This window comes from Zea mays, chromosome 6 (assembly GCF_902167145.1).
Source record: "Zea mays cultivar B73 chromosome 6, Zm-B73-REFERENCE-NAM-5.0, whole genome shotgun sequence".
NCBI lineage: Eukaryota > Viridiplantae > Streptophyta > Magnoliopsida > Poales > Poaceae > Zea > Zea mays.
This window is the reverse complement of record NC_050101.1, coordinates 164,257,097-164,279,086: the sequence shown is the minus strand read 5'-3', so window position 1 is coordinate 164,279,086 and position 21,990 is coordinate 164,257,097. Positions and strand designations below refer to the sequence as shown.

The 21,990-nt window shown below is 46.7% G+C and overlaps 2 protein-coding genes across 2 annotated transcripts; one reads left to right on the top strand and one right to left on the bottom strand.

Annotated features, from left to right (window-relative positions):
- Positions 1-2,705: 2,705 nt before the first annotated feature.
- LOC103630465 (zinc transporter 5) lies at positions 2,706-4,665 on the top strand. Its single transcript, XM_008651517.2, has 3 exons — positions 2,706-3,328; positions 3,431-3,580; positions 4,194-4,665. Exons 1-3 carry the CDS (start codon positions 2,759-2,761, stop codon positions 4,497-4,499), a joined length of 1,026 nt encoding a protein of 341 aa, XP_008649739.1. The 5' UTR covers positions 2,706-2,758; the 3' UTR covers positions 4,500-4,665.
- Positions 4,666-14,100: 9,435 nt separating this feature from the next.
- LOC100216590 (uncharacterized) lies at positions 14,101-15,102 on the bottom strand. Its single transcript, NM_001143005.2, has one exon. The coding sequence runs from the start codon at positions 14,933-14,935 to the stop codon at positions 14,333-14,335; it is 603 nt and encodes a 200-aa protein (NP_001136477.1). The 5' UTR covers positions 14,936-15,102; the 3' UTR covers positions 14,101-14,332.
- Between the last annotated feature and the right edge of the window lie 6,888 nt (positions 15,103-21,990).

Below are 21,990 nucleotides of genomic sequence, written 5' to 3'. Positions count from 1 at the left end.
GGGAGGTAAAAGAAAGAAGTGGAGAAACAAAGAATAAATTCTGAATTGGCTTAAATTCTTGGTTACTGCCTATAGCCTATATATCTTTTTATACAGTCTTTGCTAAAACTCGTACATGTAAATAGGAGTCATACACATAGTAGAATTTTATACTCAAGTTTTAATAAAACTAGAAGTTCTAATAGCACACCTCTATTAAGTTATAGTCTGAGTAGAATTTAAATCACCGTACGATATTTCTTAAAACCTGGATTACCTTAGGTCATGTACAACCCAATTAAATGAGGGGATTCGAGTAGGCTAAGTGAAAAAAAATCAAGAGACGGGCTCTTCGTGAAGAGCTTGTTTCTACACGACTCTTTATACATATTGTGCCTTAACTGTATTTATTATCTAGAGACTTATTAGAATTGTACTATATAGACTCCTAATTGTCTCTTATATTTGAAAACCGTTCCGAGGCTCAGAGTTGTAAAGTATATGCCCTAACCATGAGACCATGAATCGATTTTCAAAGCATAAGAGACAACTAAGGAACTGCATGATACAACCATGAGCAGGGGCATTATATCTAGCAGTTATGTTAGGTATGCCCTGGCATACGCCGCGTACTTAACGTGTGTGTATATAATATTTAATATAGAAAGGATGTTGCACCAGCGATCTTGTAGATTGCGCTTCTTTTGTGTTTAGGCTTATGACATCAAGACCTATCCGATAAAATCTTGAGATGTATAATTTGATGTAGAAATTATCACTGAATTGTCAATTGGTTTGGTCAAATATATATATATATATATATATATATATATATATATATATATATATATATATATATATATATATATATATATATATATATATATATATATATATATATGAAATTTTTAGATGGCATACCCTATGATAAAAAATCCTAGATCCCCCAGTGATCATGAGCCTTTGAATCATAAATGCAGTTAAGAATATGTCTCTTTTTTTGCAATTATCTCCTAAAAATCTCTTAAGAGACTATATTAAATGAGGTCCTTATTTTGGAGTATCAAATCGAGTCTCTATATTACTGCGAAGGCAATCTTGCCTAGACAAGCAACCAAAACAGTCTCTTAATTCATGACCTAACAACTCACCATTTGTGTTTGTCAATAAAAATGAAGCAGCACATACCAAAATCACCACCAAAGCATGTAATAAAAGTGCGATTATATCGCTAAACAACAAAAGCTACGAAACCAATTTGTTGAGGATTGCAAAAAAAGGAGAAAGGAAAAGTTCAACTGCTGCACGTACGCATCAACTCCACTTGAAGCGAAAAAAAAGCTGGTGTGCCTCTATATTTGTACCAATCTTGCAAGCGCATCTCTGCTGTCTTTCGCGAGAGCTTCTGGATAGTAGAAAAAAAAATTACTATACGAAATGGCCAAGTTGAGTATAGTCAACCCCTAGACCCGTTACGTACGTACTTACATGTTACATAGAGCGCCGCCACTACGAGATTACAGGTGTTAATAAACCGTCTGGTGTTTGGTGCAGATCAGTATATATACAGAATGTCGACATTGTGGCAACACATTACACATGCCAAAAGTCGTCTGTGTATTTAAACTGTTCCCCAAGACTTGAAGCTCTTAAACTATCCGGGCTGTTGTACCTTTATTGGTGTAGTTTATTTGTTAGATTGAGGACGTAGAGTCTGCACATGGCATCAGATGAGCATAGCCGTCGCTAATCCCGCTATGGTGGTTTAGTCATATAGTGTAGTACCAGCTTGCCCTTTCTGAGCTATCTGATCATTCAGCCAGTGGTTGACAAGTAACGTAAGTACGTGTAACTGGTAACCTGCTCACGTTATTGTCATGCAATGCAACAAGATGTTGAACGCAAGCTGGCGACGGGCAACCCAACTGTCAGAACTCTGAAGCGCCTGCGTGCGCCTGAAAGCGCTTCTCAACCGTCAAGAACCGAACACCCACCAACAGCGGCAGCAACCCTAAGGCCTCGTTCGTTTACGTCGAATTGCATCCGGAATCGTTTCAGTTGATCAAAGTTTATATAAATTAGAGAAACAATCCGGCTAAGAATCGTTTCGACCCACCAATCCAACACAAATGAACAAGGCCTAAAAATCACGTCGTGGTCGCCGCGTGGCTCGCGGCAGCATCATCCTTGTTGGCTGCGCTGTTTTGCCCACTCATCAAACCGGCCAAACGCGCGCGAGGGGCGCTGAAAACGTCCAAACGATCCATGCCTGTCTGCGTGCGCCCAAACCAGCTGATAAATGCACTGTGAGTCGGAGCCTGGCCGGCTTTCCCGTCTCGTAACCCCTGAATTTAGGGCCTGTTTGGCATGGCTCCAGAGCAAAACTCCAAGGAGGAGCTGGCCAGAGCATGCCAAACACCCTAACTCCAGAGTTGTAAACTCTATGGAGTTTTTGGAGCTGCAGTACAATTTTTTGGAGTACCTCTTTTGCTGCTCTGAAAACTCCAAAAAAGCAACCTAGTCATGGAGTTTTGAGTTATTTACCCGCCATTGCCACTGGTTATGAGAAACAATCTAAACTCTGGAGCAGAGCTGCTCCACCCAGAGTTTGAGTAGAGCTGCTCTGGGGTGGAGCAGAGCCATGCCAAACACACCCTTACTTACGCGGCGAGACACGTACGGGTACAAATAAAACCCCGTGCGACGTGCCCGTGCCCAGTGACAGCCTCCGCGCGCCGCGTCGTCGTCACTGTGCAGAGCTGCTGCAGGTTCGAAAGCGATGGCCGCGCTCTACGCCCTCGTCGCGGTCTCGCTGCTGCCCGTTCTCGTCACGGCGGAGTGCGACTGCTCGGACGACGACGCCACGGGCCGCGACAAGGCGGGAGCGCTGCGGCTAAAGATCATCGCCATCTTCTTCATCCTGGCGGGGGGCGCGGCCGGCGCGGCGGTGCCGGCGCTGGGGCGCAGGCTCCCCGCGCTGCGCCCGGGCGCGGGCCCGTTCCTCGCCGTCAGGGCCTTCGCGGGCGGCGTCATCCTCGCCACGGGGCTGGTTCACATCCTGCCCGCGGCCTTCGACGCGCTGGGCTCGCCGTGCCTCGCGGCGGCCGGCGGGCCGTGGGCCAGGTTCCCATTCGCCGGAACGGTCGCCATGCTCGCCGCGGTCGCCACGCTCGTGGTGGACACGGTCGCCACGGGGTACCTGCGCCGGAAGGCCGCGGCGGTCGGCGACGAGCCACCGCAGCTCGGCGGGGACGACCCCGAGGAGGCCTCCGGCGGCGGGCGCCACGGCCACGCGCACGGTGTCGACGACGACGACGACGACCTCGTACGCCACCGCGTCGTCTCTCAGGTACGGTACCCCCAGCGACATGCACGTACGTACGTTACGTTCCACGATGCAAGCGCAGTACGTGAATGTTTTCCGCTGCTTTTATTATCGTTCTGAATTCAGGTGCTGGAGCTGGGCGTGGTGGTGCACTCGCTGATCATCGGCATGTCCCTGGGCGCCTCGGATTTCCCCAGCACGGTGCGCCCGCTCGTCCCGGCGTTGACGTTCCACCAGCTCTTCGAGGGCATCGGCCTCGGCGGGTGCATCGTCCAGGTGAGCGCGCTGCTGTTTCCGATTTGAACTGGTTTACAAGTGCTCAATCAGGGTCTTTGTCCGCCAAACTATATGCCATCAATTGAGAAGGTTGAAGTCGTTGTTCAGAATGTATCAATCCTATAAAAATTGAAGGAAAACGTCGCCGCATCTTCTTCTTCTTATTCAGTTTAGCACTCAGCAGAACCTACCAATCCTCTAAAATTGAAGGAAAACGTCGCCGCATCTTCTTGTTCTATATTTCTCCTAAAATATATTTTAGGTGTCGTAGTTTTAAGGTAATTTTAGATAATATTTTGTATTACCAACTAGTATAAGTAAATTGTCGTGTAGGTGGGTTGCCGTGGATTAGTTGTTAGGGCTTGTATTCCGGATTTCTAGATTTTTGTGTGTGTTTGTAAGATTTTTAGGTCTGAATTTTCTTATAAACCAGGTTAAAATTTTGTCTTGAGGGCTAGATGTTATTAAACAAAAAAAATTGTTGGCGACAGTAACTGGGCCGGTACTCCTCATATCTGGACGTAGGCTGAATATCAAGTCAGCCCATTTGAAAATATCACTCGTGGTTCTATTCTAGCGCGATGACAAAGGTTTCCTATCTGTTCCACCGCAGGCCAAATTTCGCCTCAGGTCAATGGTGGCGATGGCAGTCTTCTTCTCCCTGACGACCCCGATCGGCGTGGCCATCGGCATCGGGATATCGTCGGCGTACGACGAGACGAGCCAGACGGCGCTGGTCGTGCAGGGCCTGTTCGAGGCCGCGGCCGCGGGGATCCTGGTGTACATGGCGCTCGTCGACATCCTCCGCGAGGACTTCATGAGCGCCCGGGTGCAGGGCAGCGCGCCCCTGCAGGCCGCGCTGAGCGCCTCGCTGCTGCTGGGAGCTGGCTTGATGTCCATGCTCGCCATCTGGGCATGAGTGACCAGAACGTGAGCTGAAGCGCAGTGAGTGAATTGTAGTAGTTTCGTTAGGTTCGTGTTACAGTGGGTCAGCCGCTTGCCCGCTTTCGAGTGTACAGAAGAGGAGGGGTTTGTTTTTGTGCATGCAAGTTCTTTGGTGCCGTCAAGTAACCACTAACAACCCAGGCAGGCCTCATCCGTTGAATCGTACTGATCGGAAGCCTGACAGACAAACGATGTCGATACCCGCCACCATAGAAATAGTTTATCCCTCGAATAGAAACGGTTGTGAACAAGGAGCAGTGCGGCAGCGCTTCAGGTCCATGGATGCGGTGGACCTGCTCCCCCGACTCGCGAGCCCCTTCCCCCTCTGGACGATGCTGCTGGCCTTTGCCACCATGAACAAGAGCACTAGCCTTTGGAAGCTGGAACTGTCCACCTCGCCTCCAACTCTTCTAGCTCGTAACCACTTGTTCCTCTTTATCGCAATCGCACGTCGACGGCACCAAGGTCCCACACCAGGCTTCCCCCTCCGTGCACCAATCTGTGGTTTGCCGCCAAAATAACGAAACTCTCACTAATGGATTTGTTTTATTTGTTTCAATTTGTTTAGACTGAAAACAGGTATGTGAACTGTGCTGGATTCCGTAATAAGTACCTATCGTTATTTATGAACTGTGTGCAGTTCGTGATTCTGTAGGTACAGATCTACGCGTGGTTTGACAATCCATTAGTTTTAGTGCTAAACAATTCACGTACACGGTAACGATTTTGGTTTGCTCTTGTGGGGTGCAGTTAGCAATAGCACTATAAAATGTGTGATTTGTAGTTAAGTGTTGCAGTAGGTGTCGTAGCATGACTCAGTGGCTTTTATTTGTGGTTTTCTCTTGAACATGGCATGGAACATTCTTGTTCTTTCATTGTTTAATTGTACATGGATCACAGAGGCAAGGCAATAATGATTTTTGTGTTGCTGCTGAATATACGTTTTGGAGATGGTGAGAGTGATGCAGTTGGTCCTCCTACTAATCACGGGGATACATAGTCCAAATTCAAAGCGTAGAGATGGTGAAAACACAGAAATTTGGCACATTTGTGTGAGGCGCGATTCAAATAAATAAGGTGGTGTGTGGAGATGACATTAGACTTTAGTCTCATATTGCTCATCTAGGTACGAGAGAACCAACTTATATATGAGAGTGTTCACTATTCTCCACATGAGATAAATAAAAGGGTTATGAAGGCTGTCACACGCTTGCTCGTGTTTCGTGTTTTTTCACGTAATTTATCGCGTGACTTGCAATCGTGTCATGTTCTAATCAGCAGTTAATTTTTGTTTTTTTGTTTATTTAGTTATCGAATACCACACCTAAACTGTCATGTCAACCAGGAGTAATAGGTACAAACGTTACATGCGAAATCTCCGAGCGGTTGAACTTAGAGAGGTACCTGAGGGCGGTTCCTGTAATTTAGCAGATCGAATCTAAGACTTTGAGGCGCCATAAATATATATGAGACGTCTAGTGCACGACGGTGCTACGTGCACACATCTCATCCTCACTTTTCCAACTCTCTGTGTCGTCGTTTCTTAGCCCTGTTGTCCCTGGGTCTGTTGTGCAGCAGATAAGGGGGACCGATGTCTTCGAACCGGCGCCGACCATCTGACGATCTGCATGGGTGCTGGCGAATCAAGTTTTCAGGAAGTGTTTCTCACATGTCCGCTCGAGTTCCTCACCATCACTAGGAAAATATTGTAAGTAAATTTGCACTTTCAATTTATTGCGATGACGGTTTTATGGTTAGATCAGTTGTCGATTTTTCTTTTATGCGTTAATCTTGTTAGATTAGTTCAACTTTGTTCTGTTCTAACGTCATAGATAATATCTATCAGTAGATATATTTTTTATGTTGTTTCATACCGCATTATCAAATTAATCTTAGACCGTGTTAATTTTATAACACTATTCACCCTCTCTACTCATGTGTATATCCTTTAGATACCAACATGGTCGTTGTACATGTGTTGATTAGTGATAGGGACAAGGGTATGCACCGGTATATAGGGGCGGACCCAAAGGGTATTATGGGTAGGCCCCCGACTACTCTATGATTTGCTCCAAAAACAAACTACTACTCAAAGTTTAGGCTAAAAATACAAATATATGTAATTTGCAACCTAACTTTATGAGTTAAATACATTATAACATATTTTAGTTATTTCTACTCATACAACGAATTGATAGAAATTATATATATGTAGTACCAAACTATACATGGTATTATTTTCGTTCTCGACTACCTTAGGTATAAATCATGTGTCCACTGGTGCCTGTATATTGTGATAGGTTTGTGGCTATGGTCTTAGTCCAGCTGGATACCAGTTAAAGAGTTGAATGTATAGGGAGATTTGGGTTGTTGATTCTGGAGCGGATGAGCATGGTGTGATGGGGATGCCTTCCTAGCAAAAATAGGATATCCGACAAGGGATTCCATGAACAACGACAAGAGGTCGCTAGCAAAACATGAAGAAGAGCTTACGGGCCTTGGTTTCCTCTCGGTAAGGCATAGGGAGGTAGAGGATGGGACTGGAATAGTGGAATCTCACCTAGGGGATTATCGTGGTCCATGAACAATCTCTGTGTGAGGGTTTGTTCGGTTATTACTATCTCATATGGATTAGATAAGATTAGAAAAAATTGTGAAAGATTTTAACTTATTTAAGGTTAAAACACACTTAATCTCACTCAATCCACGTGGAATAAATTGAGAGCAAAACAACAGGCCCTGGTTTCCTTCTCCGAAAAGAATTCAAGTGCAACTTAATTGATTTCCATCTCTGAACATACATGCTGAGTAGATGCAAAAAGTGATCGCCTATCAGCCCCACTTGTGATGTTCCGGAGCTGATTATGTCCCCCTCCAGGCCAAGTGCATGGCGATGCATGCAACGGCACACAAGCACTGAAGCACACAAACTGCGAACGCTTTTTATCGTATCTTTCAAATAAAAGATTTAATCACCGAACCAATTTAATATTTGTGTTCCTGATATTTTTTTTAAACAAAACTCGACCACATATGTTATGTAATATTTGAAAATTTATTTATACACTTTTTTATGGTGCATGTTCTGATGCATACAACCAAACACAGGTTACATCTATTCTGAATGTATTTAATGTAATTAACCAAACATAAGCAAACAGATGCTCTATGAAGGTGTGGGGCTTGGAGATGAAGTGACCTGACATTCTTGTGGAGTTTTTGCAATTATGTGAGAGAAACATAGAGCAAGACAAGAACGACTTCTATGGCTTCTCCACCTCTTAGCGAACCTCGGTAGCAGGCTTGAAGTGACGCAATGGCCGCGAAGGACAACAATAGTAGCAACGTGTGGCCGCAAAGGATTCTTTTTTCAAATGTTCTAGAGTAAAACTATTTTAGGTCTTGTTCGGTTATTCTCAATACACATGGATTGAATGAGATTGGAAAAAATTCTTAAGAAGTTTGACTTGTTTGGGATTCAAACTCATCCAATCTCACTCAATCCACATGGATTGAGAGCTAACCGAACAAGCCCTTAGAGAGGACACGGATTATGACTACTCTAGAACGACTCTACATATTTTTTCCAGAAAAAAAACACTTTAAAACTGTCCTGCTAAATCGCTTGACAGGACCTTTATGCAGCGTCCACAGCCGAAGAGAAACCTAGCAAATACAAGTCTGTTGGGACGCCCGAAACGTCTCCCGCCGGCCCAGCTCACGTCTCCGCTGCTGGCTTCATGATTTCTCTGCACTGACGACTCTCCCCCCCTCCCAACTTTCCAGTTTACCGCCGCCTATTCTCCCAGCCGGCGTTTGGCGACAGAGGCGCGGTAGAAGAAATCTTCACCGGCAGCGACAGCGCATGGCAAAACAACGATTAGAAGGAAATGGAAATAAAACCACGAAGCTGTCTGTGCAATTTTTGTCCACCTGCATATGGGCTGAATAAACTGTGTGCTGCTGTGAACGAACATGGCCTGTGAATAAATATGGGCTGTGGCCCCAGTTTAAATATTAGGTTTATATTTAGGTGCACTGTCTGAGAAAAGACAAAAAAAAATTTGCATGTCTAATATGTTTTAGGCTGCTCACAAACAGGCTCGGGCGGGAGGCATGTGCCACCAGTGCACAAGAACAGGGCCCCCTCCCTCCAAGGGCCCCTAAAATAATAATAGTTAGTGATAATTTAATCAATACAAATTTTAGTAATGATTAGAAAGTCTAGCTAAGTCAGCTCGATAAAAATAAAACATAGTGTTTGTCGTAACAAGCGAGTACCAATCTCTCATGCAACTCATTTTGGCTATATGGCGAAGTGCAGGTAGCACATGCTGGCATAACATCCGAACGTTAAGATCATTCATTACCGTTATTAAGCCATTTCCTACATTAATAATTCAATCACTGTTAATAAATAAGATTAATCTGTATCATCTATTCTTAACAAAGAAAAAAAAAATCAGTACAGGGCCTTCAATTATGCCGGCCCGGCCCTGCTCACAAAACTTTAACTATTTTTAGGGGTGATTTTCTAGTATCTTATGGAGATGCTCTATCTGCTAGTAGAGCGGATGTCGATTGTAGTTCCACTACACATGAAAAAAAGAAATGTTTGTGGCAGCGTACGCGCGCTTATACCGAGGAAATCGCCTCGCCGCCGTACGAGATTTGCCATGCGACCGCTCGTGGCGCAGGCGCCTGGGCGGGGCGGGCAAGTGGCCACGGGAGATTCCCTCGGATTTGGGCCCGCGCGCGGATGACGACGATCCGAACGAGGAGGAGGGGACGCCCGCCTGCGCTCGCTGGCGCTGGGTTGGTTTGGAACTGACGGAGAGACATGAGAGGCAGTCGGAACGGCAGTCGTCGACGCGGCTCGCGGCACGACGGAACAAACCAACAAAGGCGGTGACCGGTGACTCGATGAAGCGGTGAGTGACGTGCGCATGCTCGAGATGGAGTATATGCTTTGGAGAACTTCTGCCGTATGGGGCCAAGTTGCGCCGCTGGGTGTGGGGACGGTGGGTGCTCGAGGTTTTCTCTCTCTCTCCCTTCTCTTCGGAGAGAAGGAAAGAAGCTCCGGCCGATGGAGTGCCAAGTCGCAGAGTCCTCCGATCAAGCAGCCGCAGCAGCTGGGCAGGCAGGCCAGACCCGAAGCCTTGGCACTTGGCAGTTGGCATTCGAAGCGGGTGTGTCGATCTCATCCGGGTGCAAAAGCGCACGCGCCACGACGACCCCAACTTGCGCGCCGAGTTGGAGAACGCGATGGCGAAAGCAAACTTGTCAAGGAAAAAAAAGAAACGGACGCGTTCGCAAATGGAATCGGGGGGAGGCCGCAGCGCAGCAGCTCTCCTTGACCAGACGGGGTCGGCAAATGATGGCCTGGCCTCGCCGCAGCAACTTGCCCAAGTAGCCGCTTACATTTATTTATTATTATTCACGCCATGTCGCGAGCTCTCTGTTTTGTTTAGAGCCAAGTGTGTGCTGGTTTTGTTTCAAAACCGGACTTGTAATCTATTATTTTTCTGAGATATTTAGGACTTTACATAAGTAGTTACAGAGTCGAGGACCTCTATAGGTATCCCCCAACATACACTGTTCACATACATCAAAATTTATTAATTGAATTAATATTTAATAACTATAATCTTTCTGTTAGGGTTGATATATTCCCCATCATATAGGATTTCAACCCTACCGAATTTCAATATTCTCTAGACGAGTTAGAGCTGGAGTTGTTTGCGAAGGATGGCAAGAGTCAAAACTGTTTTTTAGGAGACAACCCTGGTCCACAGTTATTTGTACATCTCCTTTTACTAGGAGTCATTTTTTTAAAAAAAAATTGCTTACAAATATCAAAACTAATATCAATATTTGTACATTTAAATAAGTATATTATAAAAGTATATTATATGTTTAATCCATTGATACTTATTAAACGTCATAAGTATTGGTATATTTTTACATATAGTTAGTTAAACTTTTAAAAAATAACTCCTTAAAAGTGAGATGTGCATTTATTTTAGAGTGGAGCAACAGAGTGAGGACAGAGAATCAATGCAATGCAATCAATTAGCTAGCTGGTCTTTGTGAGTGTAGCTTTTTCTACACCGACACACATCAATACCACCATCATCAACAACTAAGTACTGGCATAGATGGCCAAATGGGCCGCCCGACACGACACGTAATATTAGGCACTATTGGTAATCGTGTCGTGTCGTGTTGATATTAGTGTCTAGATATTGTCCCAGACACAACAATATAGTGTCTAATCGTGTCGTGCCGACACTAACACATAATAGTGGGCGTGTCAGCCCATACACTATTTTACTTTGAGAGTTCAAAAATATAGAAGATCTTTAAGAATATATATAATTTTAAAACTTGAACATGTATACTGTCGGGATATGATCCCTGGTCCCTGAGGCCCACCGGTCAGTAAGTACCATAGAGAAGGCCTCTAGCAATTAGGGACGATGGTTAGCCGGAGGAGACATGTAATGTCTACCCTAGACAAACATGCCCCTGACGAGCCCCGCGGCACCGACCCCGAGGTCCAGCGTGGCAGAACCGGATAGGGGGGCGGACGTGTCGAAGGGAAACCACTCGAGTGGATCTCGCGCCGGGTCCAAGACCGACCCATCCTAAATGACCGACCGCATTTAACTGCGTCTAGCGCCGAGCCACAACAGAGGCGCCGATCTGCCTCCCACTCATGACCTACGAACTCTCGGGGTGCAAAGCACTCATGACCTACGAGGCCCTCGAACTGCGGTGCATGTATGGCCCACGCATCTCTGGCCAACGGCGCACTTATGACCTATCTGGACTTGGCCTGATTGCGTAGGCCGCTGGCAGGGCGCAACACGACGAGCCGCACCGAGCCCTAGGCTATGAAGGCCAAGGGTCGGTATAGCCCAAATGATGGCGCTCAGTCCCACGCTACCCACGTTGCCCGTAATAAAAAAAATACGGGACAACCAGGTGACCAGAAGCACGTGTGGCTTTACCCCATGATAAGACGTAGTTTTACCATTACCCCGATGGATCTTTCTGAAGGAAGCCATCATGGGCCTACCCCTCCTTAGCTTATAAAGGGAGGAGACCAACCCCCAAGACACAAGGGGATCCCTTTTCTAGAGGAGCGCACGAAGGACGCCCTTTTGGTAAAGGTCACTTGGAGCTTCTTCTGTTAGGGAGCACAACGCAAGGGTGGACCTAGACGATACGACGCCTAGAAGACCGACAAACAAGAGGAGAACCTGGAGGTCGGAGCTTCGCCGCCAAGCCAGGATTTAGCTAGGACTCCACCTTGTAACCACCTCTACCAAGAATAAGAGATTTGGGAGCCTCTCCTCCCTCTCTCGCCTGCCTATAACCCCTACTATGAGCTTTGATCATCAATGGTGCCGGTACCGTTGATGACAGGATGTTAGTGATATTTCGTCCAAGCCAGTATAAATTTACTTATCGAAGCGATGTTTAAAACACCGACATATACATTATAAAGTTAATTTATTATGATTGAAATCATAACAAATCACAATCATATGTACACATCATAATCGCATCTATAGACCTCCAAGTTGTGCCGACCACATAATCGTGACGCGCTCGTGCCAACCCATCGTGCTGGGTGGAGACCTAAACACGACACTAGACTCGTGCTATGTTGGCACTAAAACTATATGAATCGTGCTTGTGTCGTGCCAAAGCACTATGGATCGTGTTGTGCTTAATATGAGTCTATTTAGGCCCTGTTTGGATCCTTGCGGCTAATTGTTTGCCAGTGGCCAACTATTAGCCGACAAATAATTAGCTAGCAAGAATTAGTTAGGACATGTTTGGAGTATTAGCTAATAGATGTCTTTTTCTCTTTACACGATATATTAGCATCTATTAGCAAGATCAAACGACTAATGAGTAAACAGTTTGTCAACCATATGACTAATAATTAGGCGATTTATTATCTAGTTTGTTTAAAGATTAAGGTGCTAAAATTAGTCGATAAATTTTTGGCACGTATATGTAGGTGCCAAAGACGAGCAGGGTGGTACGTCCGCACGCACGTACGTGCGTCAGCCCCAGATCCATGGCTGGCACCAGGTTAAAAGCTCCACCTGCACTGTACCCCTGACTCCGTCGCTCCAGCTGCACCGGTGTCAGGCCAGGCCATCGCGTGTGAAAATCTCCCTGCACCGGCAGGGAATCCTAGGGCTCGGCTCCCGAAATTCCTAGTACGGAGCTGCACATTTTTACAATCACTTCACGAACAAGTTGGTAGTAGCCAAGTGGGGCCGCTTGCTGGCTGCGTGCGACCTGCGACTGCGACGCCAATGCGTTTCACGGGGGATTTTTTTGGTGAGTAGCGGTTTAAATTTTGCACGCTGTGTTACTTGCTTGAACTGCCAAAACAGGGAAAACAAGTCCTCTGGCTTTGTGAGTCCGTGCAAAATCATCCAAAATCAGATTTGTTTAAATAGAATGCTGGCATTAAGTGAAACGTTGAAATATACTAATAAAAGTTTGGGAACAAAACATGTGAAGTTTGAGGACCTAAGTGGCACAACACGCTAAGTTTGAGGACCTAAATAGTAAGTACAGAGTAGCTCAGACGTTGCATGTGACATCTAATTCGAGTGAATTCAGTTTTGGATGATTTTGTATGGGCCTATAAAGTTATAGTGTATTTGGTTGAATGTATAAAGAGGGATGGAAAGGGACGACTATAGTTTCTATAGTGTTTTAATGAGAGTTAAGTAGAGGCGAGATAAACACCAGAGTAATTTTTTAATGACGATGTGATCCTAAAAAATTGAGGAGACGGTGTCACACCCGCATCATCCTACTTCGACCTCAAACCAAACACACATAGAGATCCTTTTCTTTTTCTAATTTTCTAAGTTCCATTACCAAGTGACACTCGGGTATTTTGCGTCAGGGACTCTTCCAGTGGTCGACGACGCCAATGTTGAAATGCTGCGAAAGGCTCTCGGCGAATGGTAGGGGCCAGGGCATCTGTGTATATATCCTTGTCCTTGGACTGCTACTTCGTAGTGCCAATAGCGTGCGGCGGCACTGCACGGATCGTATGCGTCTTGAAGATTGTTTGACGTGCACGCACGCGGATGGCATGGCACCTGAGATCTCAGGGCACGGATAAAATTTATGTCATGGGGGAAAGAAATACGAAGTCAGACTGTCGGATGGTTAAGATAATTTGTATCCATGGTTTGGCTTTGGCAGCACAAAACTTTATTAAGTGCTTGTTTGGTAAAAGAAACAATGCCCTTAATCACTAGTAGAAGAAATAGGAATGCTCCTTATCAAGTTCCATGTGCATCTGCTTCGTGCAACTCGTTCCACAGTATACTGATCTCGTGAATTGACCCCACCTACCCGATCTGTATTCAGGTTTCCATAAATTTCTTTGCAGAAACGGTGCTAAAACCGCAGGAACACACACAGCACAAATTTGCATCTAATATCATTCTCCTCAAGTAGTGGTTTACCTATGCCAAGAGGGAAGGGAGGTAGACGGCTAATTTAAAGGTTGTACATGTATGTGATGTGATGAATAAGGGTTAATGATATCAGGCAACACCCATACAATGATTTGTACTCTGTGTCGCAAACAGAGAAAAGAAAAAGAAAACGAAACACAGGCTATCCTAGAACCTCAATCGAGTTCACGGATCGATCTGATCTCCTCCCCTTGGAGGGCAAAAGAACACGACGGAGTCAAGAAACAAGGCGCCGGCGCCAGCCGCCAGCAGGGCTCTCGTCTCGTCTGGTCTCGTCTCTCTAGGCGAGGCGCTCGGCGGTGCGCGCCAGCGACTGGAGGTTGCAGCGCACGATGGTGTCGACGAACACGCGCGTCTCGTCCGCGGTGTTGCCGTGTGGCACGTCCACCACGTACGACTCCACCACGACGGTGCCGGTGCCGGCGCCGGCGCCGGCCTCGTGCACGGTGGTGACCGACCGGTAGTTGGCGAGGCGGTGCTCGCCGCCGACGACGCGGAAGCTGAGCACGCGGCGCTCGTCGTCCAGGATCTCGAGCCGCTCGCGGCTGCTGGTGGCGGGGAGGCCCGAGACGACCCGCACCTCGCGCACCGACCCCACGGCCACGTCGCCGCCGCCCACGAGGCGGCAGCTCCGGATGAAGTGCTTGTACGCCTGCGGGCGGTCGAAGCGCCGCACCACCGACCACACCGCCCCCACGGGCGCCGCGATCGCCTGCACCACCGCCGAGCAGCACTGCCCCGCGCGCGCCGCGTGCTCGTGGTGCCGCGCCACCTCCGCCGGCACCGCCGCGCACGACGCCCCGTGCGACGCCGCCTTCGCCCCGCCGCCGCTCAGTACACGGCTGTGCTGCTGCGGCGACGGCCGCGGAGCTGTGTACGGCATTGCTGCTGCTTGCCTGACTGCTTTGCTCTGCACTGCTCTGCTACTCTCTGTGCCAGGCAGACACACCCTACCCCACCTCAAGGCTCTCAAGGTTCTTTGGTTGGGCAGGGCTGTTCTGTTCCGTAGAGGGGAGGGAGGAGGACGAACGGGCAAGGGATGGGTGGGGGTGGGAGCTGGTGGTGGTGGAGCTGGAGGAGAGAGGCGGGCGCTTCGCTTATATACCTGGAACTGGAACAAACAACTGGGGAGGTGGTGCCGGTCATGGTCACTCGTCGCGACGAAAATCGCCAGGGCAGCAGCAGCACACACTTGCCATTACTTTTACTGCGGCCTCGCAAGTTGCAGGGACTAGTTTAGGGTCACTCGGGCGAGTTGTTGTCTCGGCCATAGTTTCCTCTCAGTAGAAAGATGGCGGTTTGGGTTCCGGCCTTGAGCTTCCAATGGGTGGGCGTGGGAGGAAAGCTGGCCGGACTAGGGTGGTGGTTGGGGGCAACTGGGTGTGGTCAAATTAGAATTGGAGGAAAGCGACGCCCATTGTGGGGGGCCGGGTCGATTTATTTGTTGTTAAGGCTGGTTGATCTTGTTTATGAGCCAACTTGTGGGAGCAGATGTTACAATCAGTCACGCGGATTGTCACTTGTTTGTCCAAAGCGATCCGATTTTCACCCCCCATTGCTAGTATGTGCCGCGCCAACCAAAAAGGGTATGTGATGGAAAGAAAGAAAGAAAAAGGTCCACTGCACGCACATGTGGATGTGGGGTGGGATGACAAAAAGTTGGTGGTGTATCTAGAACGCCATGCCAGACATGGTATGGCTCGCCGGAAGAATGGCCAGTCCGGCCGGCCACTTGTAGCTCGGCGAGGGGAGGCGACGGTAATGCTCGTCGTTTTTGGCACAGCTGGTGTGGTGGTTCGGCGCCGCGTGAATGATGCCCCACACCGGAGGACCTGTGGCACCCAGCGCGAGTGATCGATCCATGATCCGTCCGTGCGGTTGTGTTCGTCGCGTCTCCCGTGTCCAGCAAGGACTTCACGGTGCTTTGGTGGTCAAATATCTGCCCAGGCCTGGCTGGACAGCAACCGACCACCTTTTGCATCGTTGCTGTCGTAGGTACAGTACGGCCGTGATTGAAAGCATGCATGGATCCCGGAGCAGGGGACGTTTGCTTCGAGTGATTAAAGATTAGTCAGTATATTTTAGCTCTAGATTACTAAACCGATTTAGTTTCTAGTCTCTCAAAAAAGATGATTTAAAGGGACCAAATTATATTAATTCTACTTTTCCCTTATTTATTTCATTCCCACTAATGGCAGAAGAATGTTAATGAACATTTTTAGTCTTCTTATAAGTCATTTAATGCATTCTAAATACTTTTAGTCTGTGTAACCAAACAAAGTACGACCAACTCAGTTTCAAATTCAAATGTGTAAATTTATTACAAGCCAAAGTGTCATATCAGAATTCAGAAACACTCTCAAACTCACAGTCATAGGATCAATACTAACAGAGTCAGCCTCTCAGAAACTCTTTCAAAGCTCAGTTAGGCAGTTCCGCGCTCAAGTATCTCACGAGTCAGAAGAAGAGCCCAGGGCAACAAGAAACACTATACTGGTCACATAACTAGACCCGAATGACTCGAGAACTCCTATTATCACATATATCAAGAATGAAGAAAAGGCAGATGACAAGGCAGTCACCGAACGACTTGCCCGACAGTCTACCAACTACACTCTTATTGGAAATGACTTGTACATGCGCAGAGCTACATGAGTTTTCATGAGGTGTATCGATTTAGCCATGGGTAAACACCTCATGGAGGAGATCCATTCCGGACAGTGCGGGATTCATGCAGCATCCAGGACACTAGTTGGGAAAGCTTTCAGAGCTAGGTTCTATTGGGCGACATCGAATAAGAACACATGCGACCTAGTTCAGAGGTATGAGTCGTGTCAATTCCTATCCAAGCAGCAACACTTGTCGGCTCAGCAACTACAGACCATTCTAGTTTCCTGGCCCTTTGCAAGCTGGGGTTGGACATGTTATTCAAGAAAGCTCAGGGAGGATACACATATGTGCTGGTGGCCATCGATAGATTCACAAAATGGATCGAATACAAGCCTATTGCATCGCTAACACAACCAAGACAGTCGAGTTCATCCATGAGATCATATTCCGGTTCGGAGTGCCAAACAACATTATCACCGACCTAGGGTCTAATTTTGTAGGGATAAACTTCTTCGATTTATTTGAGCAAAAGTACATCCTTGTCAAATATGATTCGGTGGCTCATCCAAGAGCAAACGATCAAATAGAGCGGGCAAATGGAATGATCCTGGATGCATTGAAGAAAAGGGTTTTTGACAAGAGTGAGAAGCTCGCAGGGAAGTGAATAAGAGAGCTCCCATATGTAGTATGGAACCTCCGAACCCAACTGAAAGTCGCCTAGAGGGGGGGGGGGTGAATAGGGCGAAACTGAAATTTACAAATATAAACACAACTACAAGCCGGGTTAGCGTTAGTAATAAAGAAACGAGTCCGCGAGAGAGGGTGCAAAACAAATCCCAAGCGATTAAGCAAGTGAGACACGGAGATTTGTTTTACCGAGGTTCGGTTCTTGCAAACCTACTCCCCGTTGAGGAGGCCACAAAGGCCGGGTCTCTTTCAACCCTTCCCTCTCTCAAACGATCCACGGATCGAGTGAGCTTTCTCTTCTCAATCACTTGGAACACAAAGTTCCAACAAGGACCACCACAAGATTGGTGTCTCTTGCCTCAATTACAAGTGAGCTATGATCTCAAGAACAAGCGAGAAAGAAAAGATGCAATCCAAGCGCAAGAGCTCGAAAGAACACAAGCAAATCACTCTCTCTAGTCACTATGGCGTTGTGTTGAATTTGGAGAGGATTTGATCTCTTTGGTGTGTCTAGAATTGAATGCTAGAGCTCTTGTTGTAGTTGGGAAGTGGAAAACTTGGATACAATGAATGGTGGGGTGGTTGGGGTATTTATAGCCCCAACCACCAAATGTGGCCGTTGGGAGGCTGTCTGTTCGATGGCGCACCGGACAGTCCGGTGCACACCGGACAGTCCGGTGCCCCTGCCACGTCATCACTGCCATTGGATTCTGACCGTTGGAGCTTCTGACTTGTGGGCCCGCCTGGGTGTCCGGTGCACACCGGACAGGTACTGTTTGCTGTCCGGTGTGCCAGCATGGGCGTTTCTGACCCCTGCGCGCGCAGAGCGCGCATTAAATGCGCGGCAGAGAGCCGTTGGCGCGGAGAAGACCGTTGCTCCGGAGGCGCACCGGACAGTTCGGTGCACACCGGACAGTCCGGTGAATTTTAGCGGACGAGCCGTTGGCGTTTCCCGAAGCTGGCGAGTTCCCGAGGCCGATCTCCCTTGGCGCACCGGACACTGTCCGGTGTACACCGGACAGTCCGGTGAATTATAGCCGAGTCGCCTCTGGGAATTCCCGAAGGTGGAGAGTTTAAGGCTGAGTCCCCCTGGTGCACCGGACATGTCCGGTGGCACACCGGACAGTCCGGTGCGCCAGACCAGGGGTGCCTTCGGTTGCCCCTTTCCTCCTTTGTTGAATCCAAAACTTGGTCTTTTTATTGGCTGAGTGTGAACCTTTTATACCTGTATAATCTATACACTTGGGCAAACTAGTTAGTCCAAAGATTTGTGTTGGACAATTCAACCACCAAAATTAAATAGGGACTAGGTGTAAGCCTAATTCCCTTTCAATCTCCCCCTTTTTGGTGATTGATGCCAACACAAACCAAAGCAAATATAGAAGTGCATAATTGAACTAGTTTGCATAATGTAAGTGTAAAGGTTGCTTGGAATTGAGCCAAATATAACTACTTACAAGATATGCATGGAATGTTTCTTTCTTTATTTAGCATTTTGGACCACGTTTGCACCACATGCTTTGTTTTTGCAAATTCTTTTTGTAAATCCATTTCAAAGATCTTTTGCAAATAGTCAAAGGTAAATGAATAAGAGTTTGTAAAGCATTTTCAAGATTTGAAATTTTCTCCCCCTGTTTCAAATGCTTTTCTTTTGACTTAACAAAACTCCCCCTAAAAGAGATCCACCTCTTAGTGTTCAAGAGGGTTTTGATATACCATTTTTGAAATACTACTTTCTCCCCCTTTTGAACACAATAGGATACCAATTGATAAATACTTTTGGAAAGCACTAAGTTTTTGAATTTGGTGGTGGTGCGGTCCTTTTGCTTTGGGCTCATTTCTCCCCCTTTTTGGCATGAATCGCCAAAAACGGAATCATTAGAGCCCTCGAAGTACTATCTTCCCCTTTGGTCATAAGTAAATGAGTTAAGATTATACCAAAGACGAAGTCCGGTCCTTTTGCTTTGGGCTTTTACTCTCTCCCCCAAAGACAGGGTCCTTTTCTTGGAGCGATGGCGAAGGATGAGTTACGGAGTGGAAGCCTTTGTCTTCGCCGAAGACTCCAATTCCCTTTCAATATACCTATGACTTGGTTTGAAATAGACTTGAAAACACATTAGTCATAGCATATAAAAGAGATATGATCAAAGGTATTCAAATGAGCTATGTGTGCAAGCTATCAAAAGAAATTTCTAGAATCAAGAATATTGAGCTCATGCCTAAGTCTGGTAAAAGATTGTTCATCAAGAGGCTTGGTAAAGATATCGGCTAATTGATCTTTAGTGTTAATGTAAGAAATCTCGATATCTCCCTTTTGTTGGTGATCCCTAAGAAAATGATACCGAATGGCTATGTGCTTAGTGCGGCTATGCTCGACGGGATTGTCGGCCATTTTGATTGCACTCTCATTATCACATAGCAAAGGGACTTTGGTTAATTTGTAACCATAGTCCCGCAGGGTTGCCTCATCCAAAGTAGTTGCGCGCAACAATGACCTGCGGCAATATACTCGGCTTCGGCGGTGGAAAGAGCAACCGAATTTTGCTTCTTTGAAGCCCAAGACACCAAGGATCTTCCCAAGAACTGGCAAGTCCCCGATGTGCTCTTTCTATTGATTTTGCACCCCGCCCAATCGGCATCCGAATAACCAATCAAATCAAATGTGGATCCCCGAGGGTACCAAAGCCCAAACTTAGGAGTATAAGCCAAATATCTCAAGATTCGTTTTACGGCCGTAAGGTGGGATTCCTTAGGGTCGGATTGGAATCTTGCACACATGCATACGGAAAGCATAATGTCCGGTCGAGATGCACATAAATAAAGTAATGAACCAATCATCGACCGGTATACCTTTTGATCGACGGATTTACCTCCCGTGTCGAGGTCGAGATGCCCATTAGTTCCCATGGGTGTCTTGATGGGTTTGGCATCCTTCATCCCAAACTTAGCAAGAATGTCTTGAGTGTACTTTGCTTGGCTAATGAAGGTGCCCTCTTGGAGTTGCTTGACTTGAAATCCTAGAAAATACTTCAACTCCCCCATCATGGACATCTCGAATTTCTTTGTCATGATCCTACTAAATTCTTCACATGTAGATTCGTCAGTAGACCCAAATATAATATCATCAACATAAATTTGGCATACGAACAAATCATTGTCAAGAGTTTTAGTGAACAAAGTAGGATCGGCCTTGCCGATTTTGAAGCCATTTGCAATAAGAAAATCTCTAAGGCATTCATACCATGCTCTTGGGGCTTGCTTGAGCCCATAAAGCGCCTTAGAGAGCCTATAAACATGGTTAGGATACTCACTGTCTTCAAAGCCGGGAGGTTGCTCAACATAGACCTCTTCCTTGATTGGTCCGTTGAGGAAGGCACTTTTCACGTCCATTTGATAAAGCTTAAAGCCATGGTAAGTAGCATAGGCCAATAATATGCGAATTGACTCAAGCCTAGCTACGGGTGCATAGGTTTCACCGAAATCCAAACCTTCGACTTGGGAGTATCCCTTGGCCACAAGTCGAGCTTTGTTCCTTGTCACCACACCATGCTCATCTTGCTTGTTGCGGAAGACCCATTTGGTTCCTACAACATTTTGGTTAGGACGTGGAACTAAATGCCATACCTCATTTCTAGTGAAGTTGTTGAGCTCCTCTTGCATCGCCACCACCCAATCCGAATCTTGAAGTGCTTCCTCTATCCTGTGTGGCTCAATAGAGGAAACAAAAGAGTAATGCTCACAAAAATGAGCAACACGAGATCGAGTAGTTACCCCCTTATGAATGTCGCCGAGGATGGTGTCGACGGGGTGATCTCGTTGAATTGCTTGGTGGACTCTTGGGTGTGGCGGTCTTTGCTCTTCATCCTCCTTGCCTTGATCGTTTGTATCTCCCCCTTGATCATTGCCGTCATCTTGAGGTGGCTCATTTGCTTGATCTTCTATTTCATCATCTTGAGCTTCATCCTCATTTTGAGTTGGTGGAGATGCTTGCATGGAGGAGGAAGGTTGATCTTGTGCGTTTGAAGGCTCTTTGGATTCCTTAGGACACACATCCCCAATGGACATGTTCCTTAGCGCTATGCATGGAGCCTCTTCTTCACCTATCTCATCAAGATCAACATGCTCTACTTGAGAGCCATTAGTTTCATCAAACACAACGTCACATGAGACTTCAACTAGTCCAGTGGACTTGTTAAAGATCCTATATGCCCTTGTGTTTGAGTCATAACCAAGTAAAAAGCCTTCTACAGTTTTAGGAGCAAATTTAGATTTTCTACCTCTTTTAACAAGAATAAAGCATTTGCTACCAAAAACTCTAAAGTATGAAATGTTGGGCTTTTTACCGGTTAGGAGTTCATAAGATGTCTTCTTGAGGATTCGGTGAAGATATAACCGGTTGATGGCGTAGCAGGCGGTGTTGACCGCTTCCGCCCAAAACCGGTCCGGTGTCTTGTACTCATCAAGCATGGTTCTTGTCATGTCCAATAGAGTTCGATTCTTCCTCTCCACTACACCATTTTGTTGAGGGGTGTAGGGAGAAGAGAACTCATGCTTGATGCCCTCCTCTTCAAGAAAGCCTTCAACTTGTGAGTTCTTGAACTCCGTCCCGTTGTCGCTTCTTATTTTCTTGATCCTTAAGCC